Source organism: Anthonomus grandis, chromosome 2, assembly GCF_022605725.1.
Source record: "Anthonomus grandis grandis chromosome 2, icAntGran1.3, whole genome shotgun sequence".
Lineage (NCBI taxonomy): Eukaryota > Metazoa > Arthropoda > Insecta > Coleoptera > Curculionidae > Anthonomus > Anthonomus grandis.
The window spans coordinates 27,745,526-27,760,088 of record NC_065547.1 but is presented as its reverse complement, the minus strand read 5'-3'; the positions used below and the strand labels follow the sequence as shown (position 1 = coordinate 27,760,088).

Sequence of the window (14,563 nt, the reverse complement as noted above, 5' to 3'; positions counted from 1 at the left end):
TTATAAGATCATTTAAATAGATGTTCTTTATTGGCTATAAATGGGTTAGCTATTTACCAGTATAACACAACTTCTCAAGCGATCTCTGCTGACACCATTGCTCTTGGCTAAAGAATTTTAATATCTTTGAATTCAAATGTTAACTTAAGTATCTATTGAATTAAAAATTATTTATTTCTTGACGACGTTTCGACCTATAAAAGGACATGCTTAGAGTCATAAAAAGTAAAATCCAGTTGTTCATAAACATTATAATTGCAAACATACAAAAATTTATTAAACAATAAAATATTAGACACAATGGTCTTTCTGGTTCATAATTTAATAAATATTTTTCTGTTAAATTAATATAACAAAAAAATTGACTCTTACAGGTGACAGTTTTCAAATAGCAGATGGTATCTTATCGTTAGCCCTCAGCCCAAAATCCGACCCTCCTGGAGAGAGGAAACTGTTTTACCATGCAATGTCCAACATACGAGAATCATGGGTCTATTTGAAGTATCTAAAAAATCCGGATAATTTTAAGGAGCCTTACGGTTCCCCCGAGTTGTTTTACGTAAGAATTTGTATGAAATCATCTACAATTATAACGTAAACATTTTTAGACTTATCCCACAACAAGGGATCAGCAAAGTCCCGTGGAAGCAATTGATTCTAAGGGAATAGTATATTTCGCGTTGTTGATTGATGTGCTCTTAGTTAAATGGGACCCAACTACAGCATATACAACAGAAAATTTTGTAGTGATTGGCAACAACAAAACTACCATGCAGTTCCCTACTTGTATTAAAGTAAGCAAATAATTAAAATTACTCTTATCTAATTTTGCTAAAATGGTCAACATGTGGCCAAGTCAACTTTCCCGCAGTCAACATGTGGTTGTCCTTGTTTTCTCCCCAACTCTTTTCCAGGCCCATTCCCACTCGGCTTACGCCTTGAAGCCGTCATTTTTCGTACTTTTTGGTCTATATGACGAGTCATTTTGAAGTCCTTACGACCTTAAAGTGACGTACAAATGTCACATCCAAAATGACGTCTTAAGAAACATTGGTAAGACATCCTCAATAGGGGCTAAAAGACGTCGATGAAACGTAGGTACTAAAATAATAAAGGCTATAAGACGTCTTAAACAGAATTGAAAAAGACGCCTGGACGACGTCAAATATTAACGTAAGACGACGTTTAAAGACTATTACTTGAGGACTTCTTGAATATATTAAAAAAAAACATTTTTACATAAATTCCAAATTAGGTATTTATTTATTCATTATAACAAAATAAAACAAACAAGGACAATTTTTTAAAGAAAACATTCGGTGTGAAAATACTGACAACTTTTAATCTTAATAAAAGGAACTGGGCGCCCAAAAAATATGCCACGTTTTCCTAGAATTATTTTTTTTTAAACAAAATGACATGCTGTAAGTGCAAATGTCAGCCGCTCGAAAATACTAATGCGAACATTCGCGCAGTTATTAACAACAATTAGCAACAAATCAACAACAAAGAGATCGTTTTCAACATTTAATGAAATAGGTGTTTGATATTTTTTATTTTTTTCACTTTAAATCAGGTTTATTTTTTATCCACATTTACTTATATTTCTTGAAAACGAATGGATAAAATAAAAAAATGAAAATAGAGCTATGCAGAGAATAAAATTATCTTTATAATACCTAAACAATTTATTTTTCAAGATTTTCAGAATCAACTGTTGTTTCAGACTATATTATTAAAAAAAAAACCTAATTGAAAGAAAAAATAGCCAAAGTAAAACTTCTAAATAAGTTCGCTAAATGATTCATCTGAAAAATAAGGACAAGACAAATGTTTAAATAAATATGTATTGTAGTGTAAAACCAGAACTATTAGCATTATTTAAATTTGTTGAAGATAAGAACAAATTCTATAGCTCCAAGTATTAATAAAATACATACATAACATTGCAGATCTCACTTCGTTTTTCTTATAATGGAGTATAAAGTAAATTTAAAAAATCTTTTATTTGTTTCTCAAAATCATTTAAAATGAACATACTCTTACAGGATGGATATTTACAGAAAAATTGTAATCTATTTTTTTGTTGTGAAAAAAAAATGAGGGTTCAGACATTCTATAATATGTATTTGTAATTATCAAGTTATAAATGAAATATTTGAAAGGCAAAGGTATTGATTGAAATCAACTGAATTTTATTTTATTATAAAAATACTTATAAGAGATTAAATATATTAAGACTAAAAATTGGTAATTTTTAGTCTTAATTGGCTTTGGTTTTTAATAAACCAAGCTCCCTCTGTATGTAGTTGTTGTACAGGGTGTCCCAAATTCGAGGGTGACTATTGGAATCTCGGAAACCGTAAGAGTTACGGTTTTTCGTAAGAGTTAAATGAAAGCAGAGTTGCGCAATTTGGAGCTTAATAAAATGACGTTTAAAAAATTTTAAAATTCCGGATACTTCCGGAGTTATCCGAAAAAAATCGAAAATTGTTAAAATCGTTTTTACCTTCTACTGAGTTTATTTAAATAGAAATCGGAAAACTAAAAACAGTTTTTCATTGCTACTTTTTACAGTGTGTCCCACTTAAGGGTTAGCCACCCCTCTAAAATTTTTGTTTCTTGACCAATTTTCAAAAACTTTTTTTGTTGGATAGACGGTCAAAAATGGCACTTATGAGCCAAGTTCGACATTTAGAGAAAGCAGGTCATGGCCTACTGTATTCAAGTTTGAAGTGCGAAAAATCGAGAAGTAGTATTAGCGATATTTATTTTTGAAAAAAAAGGTACTGGATTATTGTTCAGGACCACAAAACATAAGTTTACCAAATTTGGTTATGATAGTATACAGGGTGTTGAAATAAATTGAAGTCAAATTTTTAAAAGGCGTAATAACATTCTTAATCAAATACGAATGTTTTTAAAATTTTTGGCTAATTGGCATGCGTATTGAGAACACAAAGGTTGGAAATATCCTTTAATAAACAACAATCGATCATATTATCATACTATTTTGGGCTTCACAATAATACAACTTCATTTATAAATTTTTTAGTTTTATTTCATTGTTAGGTTGCAATTCACACTTCACTAGTTACTTAATAATGTAATGTAGGCTAAGCAGCAAAAACTGAAAATAATTACCTTAAGGAATTACCTAACACCAAAAATATTAATACTACTAGTATTTTATCTTTGCTAACACTCAAATTTAAAAATTAATGCCACAAAACTAAATATTACTTCCTTCAATATGTCCTCCATTAATTCTTATACATTTTTCTATGCGTCTTCTGTTGTTTACTACCACCCTTCTTAACTGTACCCTGCTTATTTCATTACACTCTTGTCTAATGCGCTCACAAAGATCATGTAGAGTTTGCGGTCTTGATTTGTACACTTTGTTTTTAAGGGTTCCCCAAAGTAAAAAATCTAAGGGAGAAAGGTGGGGGAAACGTGCTGGCCACTGAATTAATGGACTGTTTCGTCCTATCCATCGATTCGGATAATTCTGATTTAGCCAATTCCACACTACCACTGCATTGTGGATAGGCGCACCATCAAATTGTATGTGTAAGTTTCTTGTTTCGGCTAACGGCAAATCATCGATTACGTCACTAAAATCACCTTCCAGGAATCGAAGAAAATTGAGTCCATTTAGATTTTCATTAAAGAAAAACGGCCCGATTATACGTTCGTTCAAGATACCGCACCATACGTTAATTTTCTGCGAATACTGCCTTTTACATTGTATGACCCAATGGGGATTTACGTTACTCCACATTCTAATATTTTGAGATGACACAATGCCGTTTGTAGTAAATGTTGCCTCATCGGTGTATAAAATATTTTTCAAAAATGTAGGGTTAGCCAAATACTCGCCTTGTAACCACAAACAATATTCCATCCTTCGTTCTTCATCCCCGTGTTCCAAAGTGTGAAGAAATATAGGCTTGAAAGGCTTTTTGTTATTTTTCTTTAAACACCTCCATATGCAATTTTTGGAAATATTTAAGTTGGCACTAGCAACTCTAATGCTAGATTGCGGATTAGCATTAAAGTATTCAAGAATTATTTGGTTATTATTATTTGCTCGATTACGATGTAAATGAGGAGGTACTCGACCTACTGAACCAGACTGATCAAACGCGTAGTTTATTCTGGCTATTGTTGAATGATGGATGTTTTTACCAGGATGTCTCCTGTTAAATTCCGCCGCAGCTTCACGAAATGTTCTAACTCCATCGCCAACTAGCCTACTTCAACTCTTTCGTTTAAATGATAATCACCCATAATTGTTCGACAGGCAGTCAAAATGAACTAAATGCATGAAAACTTTGACAAACTGTCAGGAACATTTCCTTTCATAGCATACTTGGGTAAAATTCCCACAAAATAATTTTTAAGCAGACACAATCATATCTTTGGAATTTAACAAACTCATAAAAAAACAAACAAATTGAGCCCAAAATAGTATGATAATATGATCGATTGTTGTTTATTGAAGGAGATTTCCAACATTTGTGTTCTCAAGACGCATGCCAATTAGCCAAAAATTTAAAAAATATTCGTATTTGATTAAGAATGTCATTACGCCTTTTAAAAATTTGACTTCAATTTATTTCAACACCCTGTATACTATCATAACCAAATTTGGTACACTGTTTTAAGTGGTCCTGAACAATAATCCAGTACCATTTTTCAAAAATAAATATCACTAATACTACTTCTCGACTTTTCGCACTTCAAATTAATTCGCAAAAAAAAAATTAATTCGACGTTTCGTTTTTTTTCGATCATCATCAACTTTATTTTTTCTTATGGGCGCCATATTGAATTTTCTTATTTTTAAAAAGTATTTTTAATTGCCTTTAAAATGAGGAATCGCACTTGCATGTCCGATTACTCCTTCTACTAGTACTTCTAGTACCCATAAGAACTCCATGAGTGCAAGAGAGAAAGATATATCAATGGGATTTCCAAAAAAATTGGTTTTATATAAATTGCTATCTAATAAACCTAATAAAAAACAAATAAAAAACCTAATATTTTGTTTTTTTTTTTAATTTAAATAGTAGGCCATGACAAAATAACATTAGCTGGTTAAACTTAATAAAATGAAAGGATACATTTTCATTGAATTGGTTTAAAAGAAACTATATTAAATCCAGTATTTAGATCCAGTATTTTATAGCTTCAGTTTATATAAAACTGTTTTTAGTTTTCCGATCTCTGTAAATCTCTATAATGATCTCTTTAAATAAAGTCGGTAGAAGGTAAAAACGATTTTGACAAATTCGGTTTTTTTTTTGATATCTCCGGAAGTATCCGGAATTTTAAAATTTTTTAAACGTCATTTTATTAATCTCCAAATTGCGCAACTTTGCCTCCATTTAACCGACCCCGTAACTCTTACGGTTTCCGAGATCCCCATGGTCACCCTCGAATTTGGGACACCCTTAAGAGCAAAATGGAGCAGATGATTCCAGCTTCAATTCTCGACATTGTCTCTTCTTTTTGATTTTTTTTTATTTTAAAATTTTCGATTGATTTTTTGTTAATGATTTATAAAATTAGATTAATAGAATTAAGTTAAAGAAACTCAATATTTACCCGTAATAAAAGAGTCATTTTAAAGACGGCAAAGTAGACGTTATTGTGTATGATGGATATGAACGATAAACCTGACATAACCAATTAGGACGACATAAGTACGTCTTTTACAGATGTTAGCTCGCGCCCCAGCAAACTGCCCTCTTCGTCGGTTCGCAAAAAAAGAATTTGCAATTAGGGACAAATAACTGATTTCTCCCGACTACAAAACACCATATAATAATTTCAAACTCTCGATTAAAACATACACAAACTTCGTGAAATATACCGTACTAAAATTGTAATGACAAGCAAAAATAAGTTCAATCCGGGTACAATCCACCCTACGGATTCTTTTACAAACAAAATGCCACAACTAACAAAACGTAACGTGAAGAAAAACTTGATTACTAGATCGACTACAGACAATTACAAAAAAATCAATAACTTTTTTTAGATGACATCTGATGGACAGGTGTTAATATTGTGAAATACGTTGCCTGACAACAGACGTTAAATTGATTCTAATCCTAAAATGATTCTGTTCCTAAAAGACTTCTTCTGGACATCATTTTAGCTCATTAAAGTCTGTTTCCCAAATTTGACCTAAAAATAACGTCACTTAACGTCATTTGACGTCATCATGTTACCTCGGCATCCTCTAGCCGGTAATTGGCTCATCTTATTTATGGCAGATGCATCACGGGAAAAGCGAACTGCCATGCCCCGACAGAGAACCATCTTCTAACTCAGCTACCCCTGCGAAAGAGCAGTTCAGAAAGAAAAGTATATTTTGAAATTTATCTCCTCAACCAAGCAGAGCACACAGAAGCTGGTCGAATAGCCCCGCTGGTCAGATCATAGGTTCACCAGGCTAACCGGTAAACAGCTGAAGACAAGCGAGCTTGAAATAACCACAGGTTGACTGGGTTAAGTCTGACGCGGAAGTCATGTATTGTTTAGTTTATTTTTTTGTTTATAGCAAGAGCGTTGATTGAATATTTGGGAAGATACGCAATCCTGTGTTAAAAAGTGTACCCGGTCGACTATCGGATTGCCGTTCAGTTTCGTGCACCGTGTGGTGCTGCCGCGAAGCGTCAAATCTAGGAACGATTTATTTTAGCTGCGTGGACATGGCTTTTGGCTTCTTTGAGTCAGGTTTTTAACGACGCTGGAATCTCCGGTTACGCGGCCGTGTTGGATATTTTTTTAAGATATGGGATGATGCTGCCAACTATGTTTTTATTATTTTTTTTGAACATACAACACGTGTCGTTTATGGGGTGGTCAAGTGATAAGTGATATACTTAAGGGTGGAGGCATATTGAAATTTCTTAAAAGTTTAATTTTATAAACAAATAATTACTTACCAAAATATGTTTTTGAGACAAAAATTAATACATAAATATATATAAAAAGCTATTTTTACAAAATTACCAACAAAGTTTAATACAAGTTATAATTCTAACAAACATTATGTTTCCTCCATTTTGTGTTCAAGAGGGTCAAGTTTTTAAATAAAAAGCCCGTTGCACTAAAAACTAATATACAAAAAATATATGGAACAAATTTTAGGATATAAGTAGGTTTCACGTAAATATTATAAAGAATAATTGAAATTATTCATAAGACTTAATACCGATGGTCATATAACTTCTTGATCAATAATTTTTTGTAAAAAGTAACCCATTTTATCATGTGATTCAATATCTGAAAAATTGTGCAGCGTAGTGAGATCTGTAAAGTAAGGGGTTGTGAGTGAGGATGTTAATAGAAATAGAAAATACTCCACATTTTAAGTTTTAAGCGACACAGGAAAATTCTCAATTACCAGTTGTTACAACTAACAACAAATACAACTAACCACAATACTTAAAACTATAAGAAGATACCTAGTAACAAAAAAAAAATAAACATTTTTACAACTATGCTTAAAACTATAAAAAGATACCTAGTAACAAAAAAAAACATTTTGTTTAAAGACCCCGCATCACGGTTATAAAGGACGTCAATAGAGGTGGTATAATTAGAGGAAAGTTGAGCGATATAGTGTCCTTTTATAATAAAATCTAAATACTTTGTAAAATCTAAATTTGGCAAAATCATTTTATTTTTTTTCTGGCGTTATTTCAAAATATATGACAAAAGTATTTATTAAATGAATAAATTATTGTGACCACTTTTTCTCGCCTATACGATGACATCTTTAAATTTAAAATACGACGTTCTGTCTTTAAAGAGCCATCATCAACTTTGTTTTTCTTTGTCGGCGCTATATTGACCATTTGCAGTTTAACGACGCGGGAATCTTTGGGCGCCCGGCCGTTTTGTTATTTTTTTAAGACAAGGGCGATGATGATAACAGCGCTTTTATTTATTTTGTTATTGCCGATATTTAAATGCGCTGTGATTTCGCATAAATAACTATAACTTATAGATAAATGTGGTGGTCAAGTAATGTATTGGAAAGTGCTATCTCTTACAACTTAAATTTTATTAACAAATAATAAATTACTTACCAAAATCCTTTTTTGAGACAAAAATAAATAAATAAAAACAAAACAAAAATTCAATAAGCTTTTATTTATTAATTAGAAAATTAACAAAAATATTTAATAAAGGTGATGATATAGGTAGGTTTCACGTAAATATAAAGAGTAAATTAAATAATTAAAGATTTAATATCTATATACGGTACTATAGTTTTTTAGAGTCAATAATTTTTTGCAAAAAGTAGCGTAATGTGATTTTTGAAAATACGGGTTTGTGAAACCAGCCAATATCTCAAAAACTGTGTAGGGTACTGAGATCTGTGAAGTACACTTTTTTTGGACAAAAGTATTGAAAAATAGATACCTTTAACTGAAATTAATATAAAAATAAAATTGCAAAATTTAAAAGGTTTTGAATAAGGGTGTAGCAACACTATAAAATATAGAAAATAGGCCATATTTTAATTTGCAATACAGGCAAACACTTAATTACTAATTCTTAAAACTAGAAAAAGTTAATAAGAAAAAAAAACAAATATTTTGTTTAACAGTATGAAGGGTCTCATCGCGATTATACAGGAAGTCCAAAATAAGGATGAGCAGTAAATGGTTTAATTAGGCAAAAGTTGCGCAATATAAATGCAATTAAAAAATTGGAAAAATGCCAAATACTTCCTAATATTCAGGAAAAAGGTGAAATTTGGCAAAATGGTTTTTTATTTGTTTCTGGCGTTATTTGAAAACATAAAATATTACAAGTTAACATCTTTTCCTTTCGTATTTCGAAAACATCGTCGAGCTAGTTTTTGCCTCCTGACATATCTCCATAAAACTTAGGTTTATGATCGATAACAATTCCAAGAAATCTGTTAAAATTATTCACTTCCAATTCTTTGTTGTGAATCATGAACTGCTCTGAACATAAAAACTTAACAATTTAGTCTTATCTATGTTTAAAGACAACAAATTAGCATCAGACCACTGTTTAATCATTAATAAATCTTTAGAAATTGTTCTTGATAATGTGCTTTTATTATTGTCTGTCCATAAAATAGTGGTGTCATCTGCAAAAATAGTGAAGAATCCTCTTATCTGGAGAGACGCCAGGTCATTTATATACAATAGAAATAAAATAGGACCGAGAAACGAACCCTGCTTACTACACAAAGTTCAGACAAACTGCCATTTGGCCAAACAAACTTTTTTCTGTCTAACAAAACAAAATTTTAACCATTCTAGAGTAACTCCCCTAAACTCTAAAAATATTTGTATTTACATTTCTTTTTCTTTTTAAACGGATATGTTGCATTCTTTTAGCCCTAATTTGGTTTTTTAAAACATCTATTTTAAAATGTACAGCACCCAACTGTTTTTTTGTATCGGATTTTGTGGATGAGGGACTTGATATTTGACATAGTTCATTTGCCTGTCGTTCTGGGCTTATTATTTTACATAATTCTTTTTTTTCAGTTACAGGGTTTTCGGGGGTGGTACATAAACGCTTAACACTATAAATAAATAAATTTATATCTGCCTCATCATTATCATCGTCAACTGCTGGATTTCTCTTTCTGGAATAAGTTTTGATGGTGTCCGCTAAAACAAAAACATTACAAGGATAGAGTATTGCAAATAGCTTATATTTATTTGTGTACAATTGCTGTATTGTTTCCCTGTAACGTTACATTTCTGTAATTTGCTTTTTAAAACATTTACTCTAATATCTAAAATCTTTAAAAAAGTTTCAAACCAAAAAATAATTAGCGGACCCTATAAATAAAAAGTAATATCCTATAAAAAGCATCTTTATCCCGCCCAAAAATGTTTGTGATACGTCTTTAACATCTTCTAGTTAGCAAATTAAGTGGCCTGTTAAATTTAAAATATTTGTTTGCTGTAGAACTTTTTTTGAAAAGCGAAGCTTTCTTAAAATAAATAGGCATTTCCAAATTTTGCTAAAAAACAAACAAACTTTTTATCCTAAAATGAGGAGATCTATCGTCCATTTACATTTGTGCATTAAAAGAATTATCCTGTCTATATGTAAGTAATATATAATAATAATTATAGTTATAATAATATTATAATACTTATTGTCGTAATAGGTAAGGTTTGTCACCAACTTGTAAAAGGGTTTGAAAATATGCAAAAGGGCAAATAGGAATATTTTCAGTAATGCGAGCACGAGAATGAGTATTAAAAGTATACCCACTCATGTACTTTTAACAACAGTTATGCCTATAAAAAATAAAGTGTCAAGTTTAAGTAATATTATAATATTCTTTACTTACCATTTTCTCAATTTATTGATAAAACTTTTGCATCTAAACTCTCAAGGCTTTGAGCGTTACATCAGGTATCAGACAAAGAAATTGTGCTTCTAGAGGCCGGTTCTATAATTTAGAGTAAATTTATAACACTAATTTGGAAGGAAACAGTAAAATATCAAAAATAATACCTTTCCATGAAATTGGTACAGCTGATTTTAAAAGTCTCTTTCGCTTATTAGGTACTTACTGCAATATATATTTTGTCAAAATGTTTTTCGCAAACCACTTTGTTTTTTAATAAATTTTCATTCATAACATATGTTTCCACATTGCCTATATTTTCTATCCACTGGCTAAGCAACACTGGTTTTAAAATTGGAAATTTGAAAAAACTGAGAACATTGTTTTTACATTTTCTTACATTATTGCACCCACGATACACACACTGATTAATTTTGCCTAAAGGAGCCATTGTCTCACAAACTAAACACATTTACATATATCTATCTATTTGTGATTATGATATCCAAGAAAATTTTTTAACAACTACCAAATTGCAATACGGGAAACACGAACCTGTGCAAAAACTCTCCCACACGACTCAGGGATATCGGCCGATTACTAATGAGAAGCGACGGACGAAATTATTTTCGCGCATACTGGAGAGAATCGCCATCTATTTTTCACGCATATTTGCGGTCACGCTTTAGCCCATAAGGTTGCTTATCTTCCCAAATATTCAATCAACGGCAAGAGTATGGAATTGATGGGCGAATCATGCGTAACGACCAGTGAGAGTCGGTGTAATTTCCGCATATAATACACAGAATTGACATTCTGTCTATTATGTCACTTCTGTCTGTTATTTTTATTAGAACGAAGTGTCATTTATTGCCCATGTAAAAATATTAGGAAGCATTTGCAACGAATCGAATATTGAAAGCATTATTTAATTTAATTTTTCATTCGCATTTTATAAATATCGAAAGGTAAGATGTCTGATTCGTGTGAATTGCTTCCATAAATTTCATACTATTGTGAGATCGTAAAATTTCGTCACTTGGTAAGTAATATACTGTTTTTAAAACTTTTAATTAATCATTTTTACAGGTAATGCATAATAGACCCAATGGTTCCGAGTATCTACTTGTCTTCCCCACATCCTACCAAAAATATCCAAAACCCCTAGATAAAGACAAAGTTAATTTTTGGCTATTTCGCACAGAATTGTAATTTTTTTTATGAAATAAAGTAATTTTTGAGTAATTTTTGCATTAGTATAATTTACTTTCAAGCACAGAAATATTTTTTATCTTATAAAAATAAATAATTTTTCTAGAAAAAATATTTCATATATAATCAATTATGTATTTGATTTTTAAGAATATCATAATAAATTTTATTTTTTAGATATCCCCACAGAAAAATACGTAGAGGGCTTAAATAAGAGATATACATTTTATTTTCAAAATATAATATGTAAATAAACAATGACGTTCATACAATTTATGGCTAAGTCTAAATAACAAGTGCAAATTAAACTTTAAAAAAATCATAAAAGGGGTTTGGGTAGAAAATTCAGCTCAACCAACGCATTTGCTTAACACCATTGGATTCATGCAAATTCGCGGTCTGGATATTAAATAACGAGACTACTTGTGATAGAATGTTTTATTTTCAAAATTGTTGTCACACACCATTCCATTTGTTTTTTCTATTGTCAAGTCTTCTATTGAAAGAGAATTTAGGAGCTTCGCTGATTTTTGTGTTCACCTCTTCCATCGTCTGAAGCCGGATTTCTTTTAAGACAGACTTAATCTTCGAAAATAAAAACGTCATAATAAAAAAGGTCACAATCGGAAAATACGGCACGTGTTCGAGCTCTGAAATCTCTCTTGCGGCTAAATAATTCTTGTCAATTGGCTCTAGTAGTTTTCACAAAACTAACAAATAATAATTTTGATTTAAAATTTGATGCTCTGGAACCCATACAGGCGTCATTTCGAAAAAACTTGCAGGAATTTTTTCAGGGCATGGATTATGGCTTAGTTTTAATAACATATATTTAGGTTTTAACGCAAGTGATTATATTTTCCATCACTTCAAGATCTTCATTTAATCTCTCCAGAAAATCTGAGCAGAGCTGTTGACCGACGAGTTTTTGGCACAGGTTCGCATTTTTCGTTTTTCTTCGTGTTCAGTTCATCATGTAAAGTTTTTCTGAAAATACGTTTACAGTCTCAGCAATCGTGCATGCGACGATACCTGTGCACAATTTTATTGATTTTGGTATTTCTGACTTCTGTAGTTGAAACAGAAACATGACGACCTTGACGTTGGTCACCTTTGGTTATCTCTCGGCCTTTGAAAATCCGTTCATATCATTCAAAAATATGAAAACATGATAGAGAGTTCTCATCAAAGGCCTTTTCCTGTTCTTGAAATCTGTAAATGATTGCAAAAAGCTTTATTCGGGCTTAGACTAAACTATCAGTATTTACAGTCGTAATTCAGTCTAAATTTAAAACTACTTTCATCATAATACTAATGTAACAAATTAATAAAACTAAAAGGCTATCTCACTTTTAAGAAGTCTGATAGTGCTTCTAATTAAGCAAAAATATGTTAAACAAAATCGTGTTATACAACACATTCTCTCTAATACAGATGCGAAATTGCGGCAAACAAGAGAATCGATTTCGGTGATCTCGAGAAAGTACTCTTAATGTGCATATTGACTTGCAAGAAAACACTCCAAACAATCCAAATGCGCCGCGCGCGATAATAAATTTGTCTTGCGAGTACGTTGTGCCGAACAAAACGCACAAAACATTTTCGGAGGGTTGTCGGTAAATGGAATTTGCTCAAAGAGAATTTGTTTGTTTGAGGCGTTTAGTGGATACGGTGCCACTTGTTGCTAACTTACAACATTGTAATTCATTCATTTATTCATGATTTACATTGCTTTACTAAAAACCACTGCCTTATTATCAAGTTTCAACAACAAGTCCAGACCAATCAACACTTCCAAGTTAAAGATGGGAAGACCTGATCATAAAGCGCTACCTACAGCATCTTCGTTGGCCGGTACACCACATTATTGACTTTAGGGATTACATTAAATCGACCTACACAATTCTTCTGAGCTTTGGTGTATGGTATAACTAGTCCGACTTTCCTCACAGGATTAAAATCAGTAGAATTCGAGTTCATGTCATAATATGATGAAAAAAATCGTATCTAATAAAACGTTATCTCGTGTCTGTTCATGTACCATTTTCAAATAATCGACGTAGTCTTTAGAAGTTTTAGCCTTGTCAGTCCTCCCAATATTAATATCCATTGGTAAATGAAGTTCATCACCAAAGATAACTTTTGTCGGGGTTTTTTCAATAGATTCGGATAAAAGGACGATATACCAATAGAAATAGTTATATATACAGGTATCCCATTTAGTTTTCTTAGATTTTACAATTGTCAAATAGGTTTCAAAAGTGCGATTACAAAAAGTTTCAAACCATTTCATTAGACTAAAGGACACTATTGAGCGGGTCTTGATTCCCAGTAACTAGCATACCTGTGAGAATACTTGTGACGTATTTCTCTAAGGACGCCAAATCGGAATTTCTAGAACACCACTTTAACTACTGTAGTTGATTCTTGGTTTGAAATGGGATTTTCGGAGCTTCTAGTAAGAAAATGTCCTGCTAAGTTGATCGCAATTCGTTCAAAGGGTGCACCAACAAGATACTGCATCATTTTCTCTCCGAAACTCTTGTAGCCATTGCAGCCACCTTGCTATTTGTCTTTCGGGGTTTTTGAACTGAAACAGTTATGTCGGAGAAGCGTTGCTAGTCCTAAGAATTCATTGTTGACCATACAAATATTCATGGAAATGTTCAATGAGTTGTACTGCTGTCCATAGCTCTTTTATGGTCACACAATAGTTTATTTATGACTTTGACAGCGTTTTACTAAAATGAGCTATCACTTGTTCGCCATCTTTATATTTCTTTCCAAGGACGGCTCCAATTTCAACACTGCTGGTATCTGTGTCCAAAATAAATGTTTTTTCCGGGAATTGGATACGTTAAAATTCGAGATGTGCATAAAGTTCTTTTTAGATCCTGAAACGCTTTTTCACAGTCTACTGACCAACTTAATACTATTTTGTCCTCTGTTAGCTCATTTTAAAACCTTTGAAAGATC

At 31.7% G+C, this 14,563-nt stretch overlaps 1 protein-coding gene across 2 annotated transcripts in view; it reads left to right on the top strand.

Moving 5' to 3' along the window:
* Nucleotides 1-14,563, top strand: part of LOC126733442 (major royal jelly protein 1-like) — a 78,302-nt gene that overhangs the window by 10,816 nt on the left and 52,923 nt on the right. The window contains exons 6-8 of one of the 2 annotated variants that reach the window (XM_050436750.1): nucleotides 375-559; nucleotides 609-794; nucleotides 11,465-11,620. The exons of the other annotated variant lie outside the window; for it this stretch is intronic. Of the exons in view, the coding sequence (XP_050292707.1) occupies nucleotides 375-559; nucleotides 609-794; nucleotides 11,465-11,587 (494 nt within the window). The 3' untranslated portion in view covers nucleotides 11,588-11,620. Of the gene's footprint in view, nucleotides 1-374; nucleotides 560-608; nucleotides 795-11,464; nucleotides 11,621-14,563 lie in introns of those variants that run through there. 2 annotated transcript variants of the gene reach the window in all.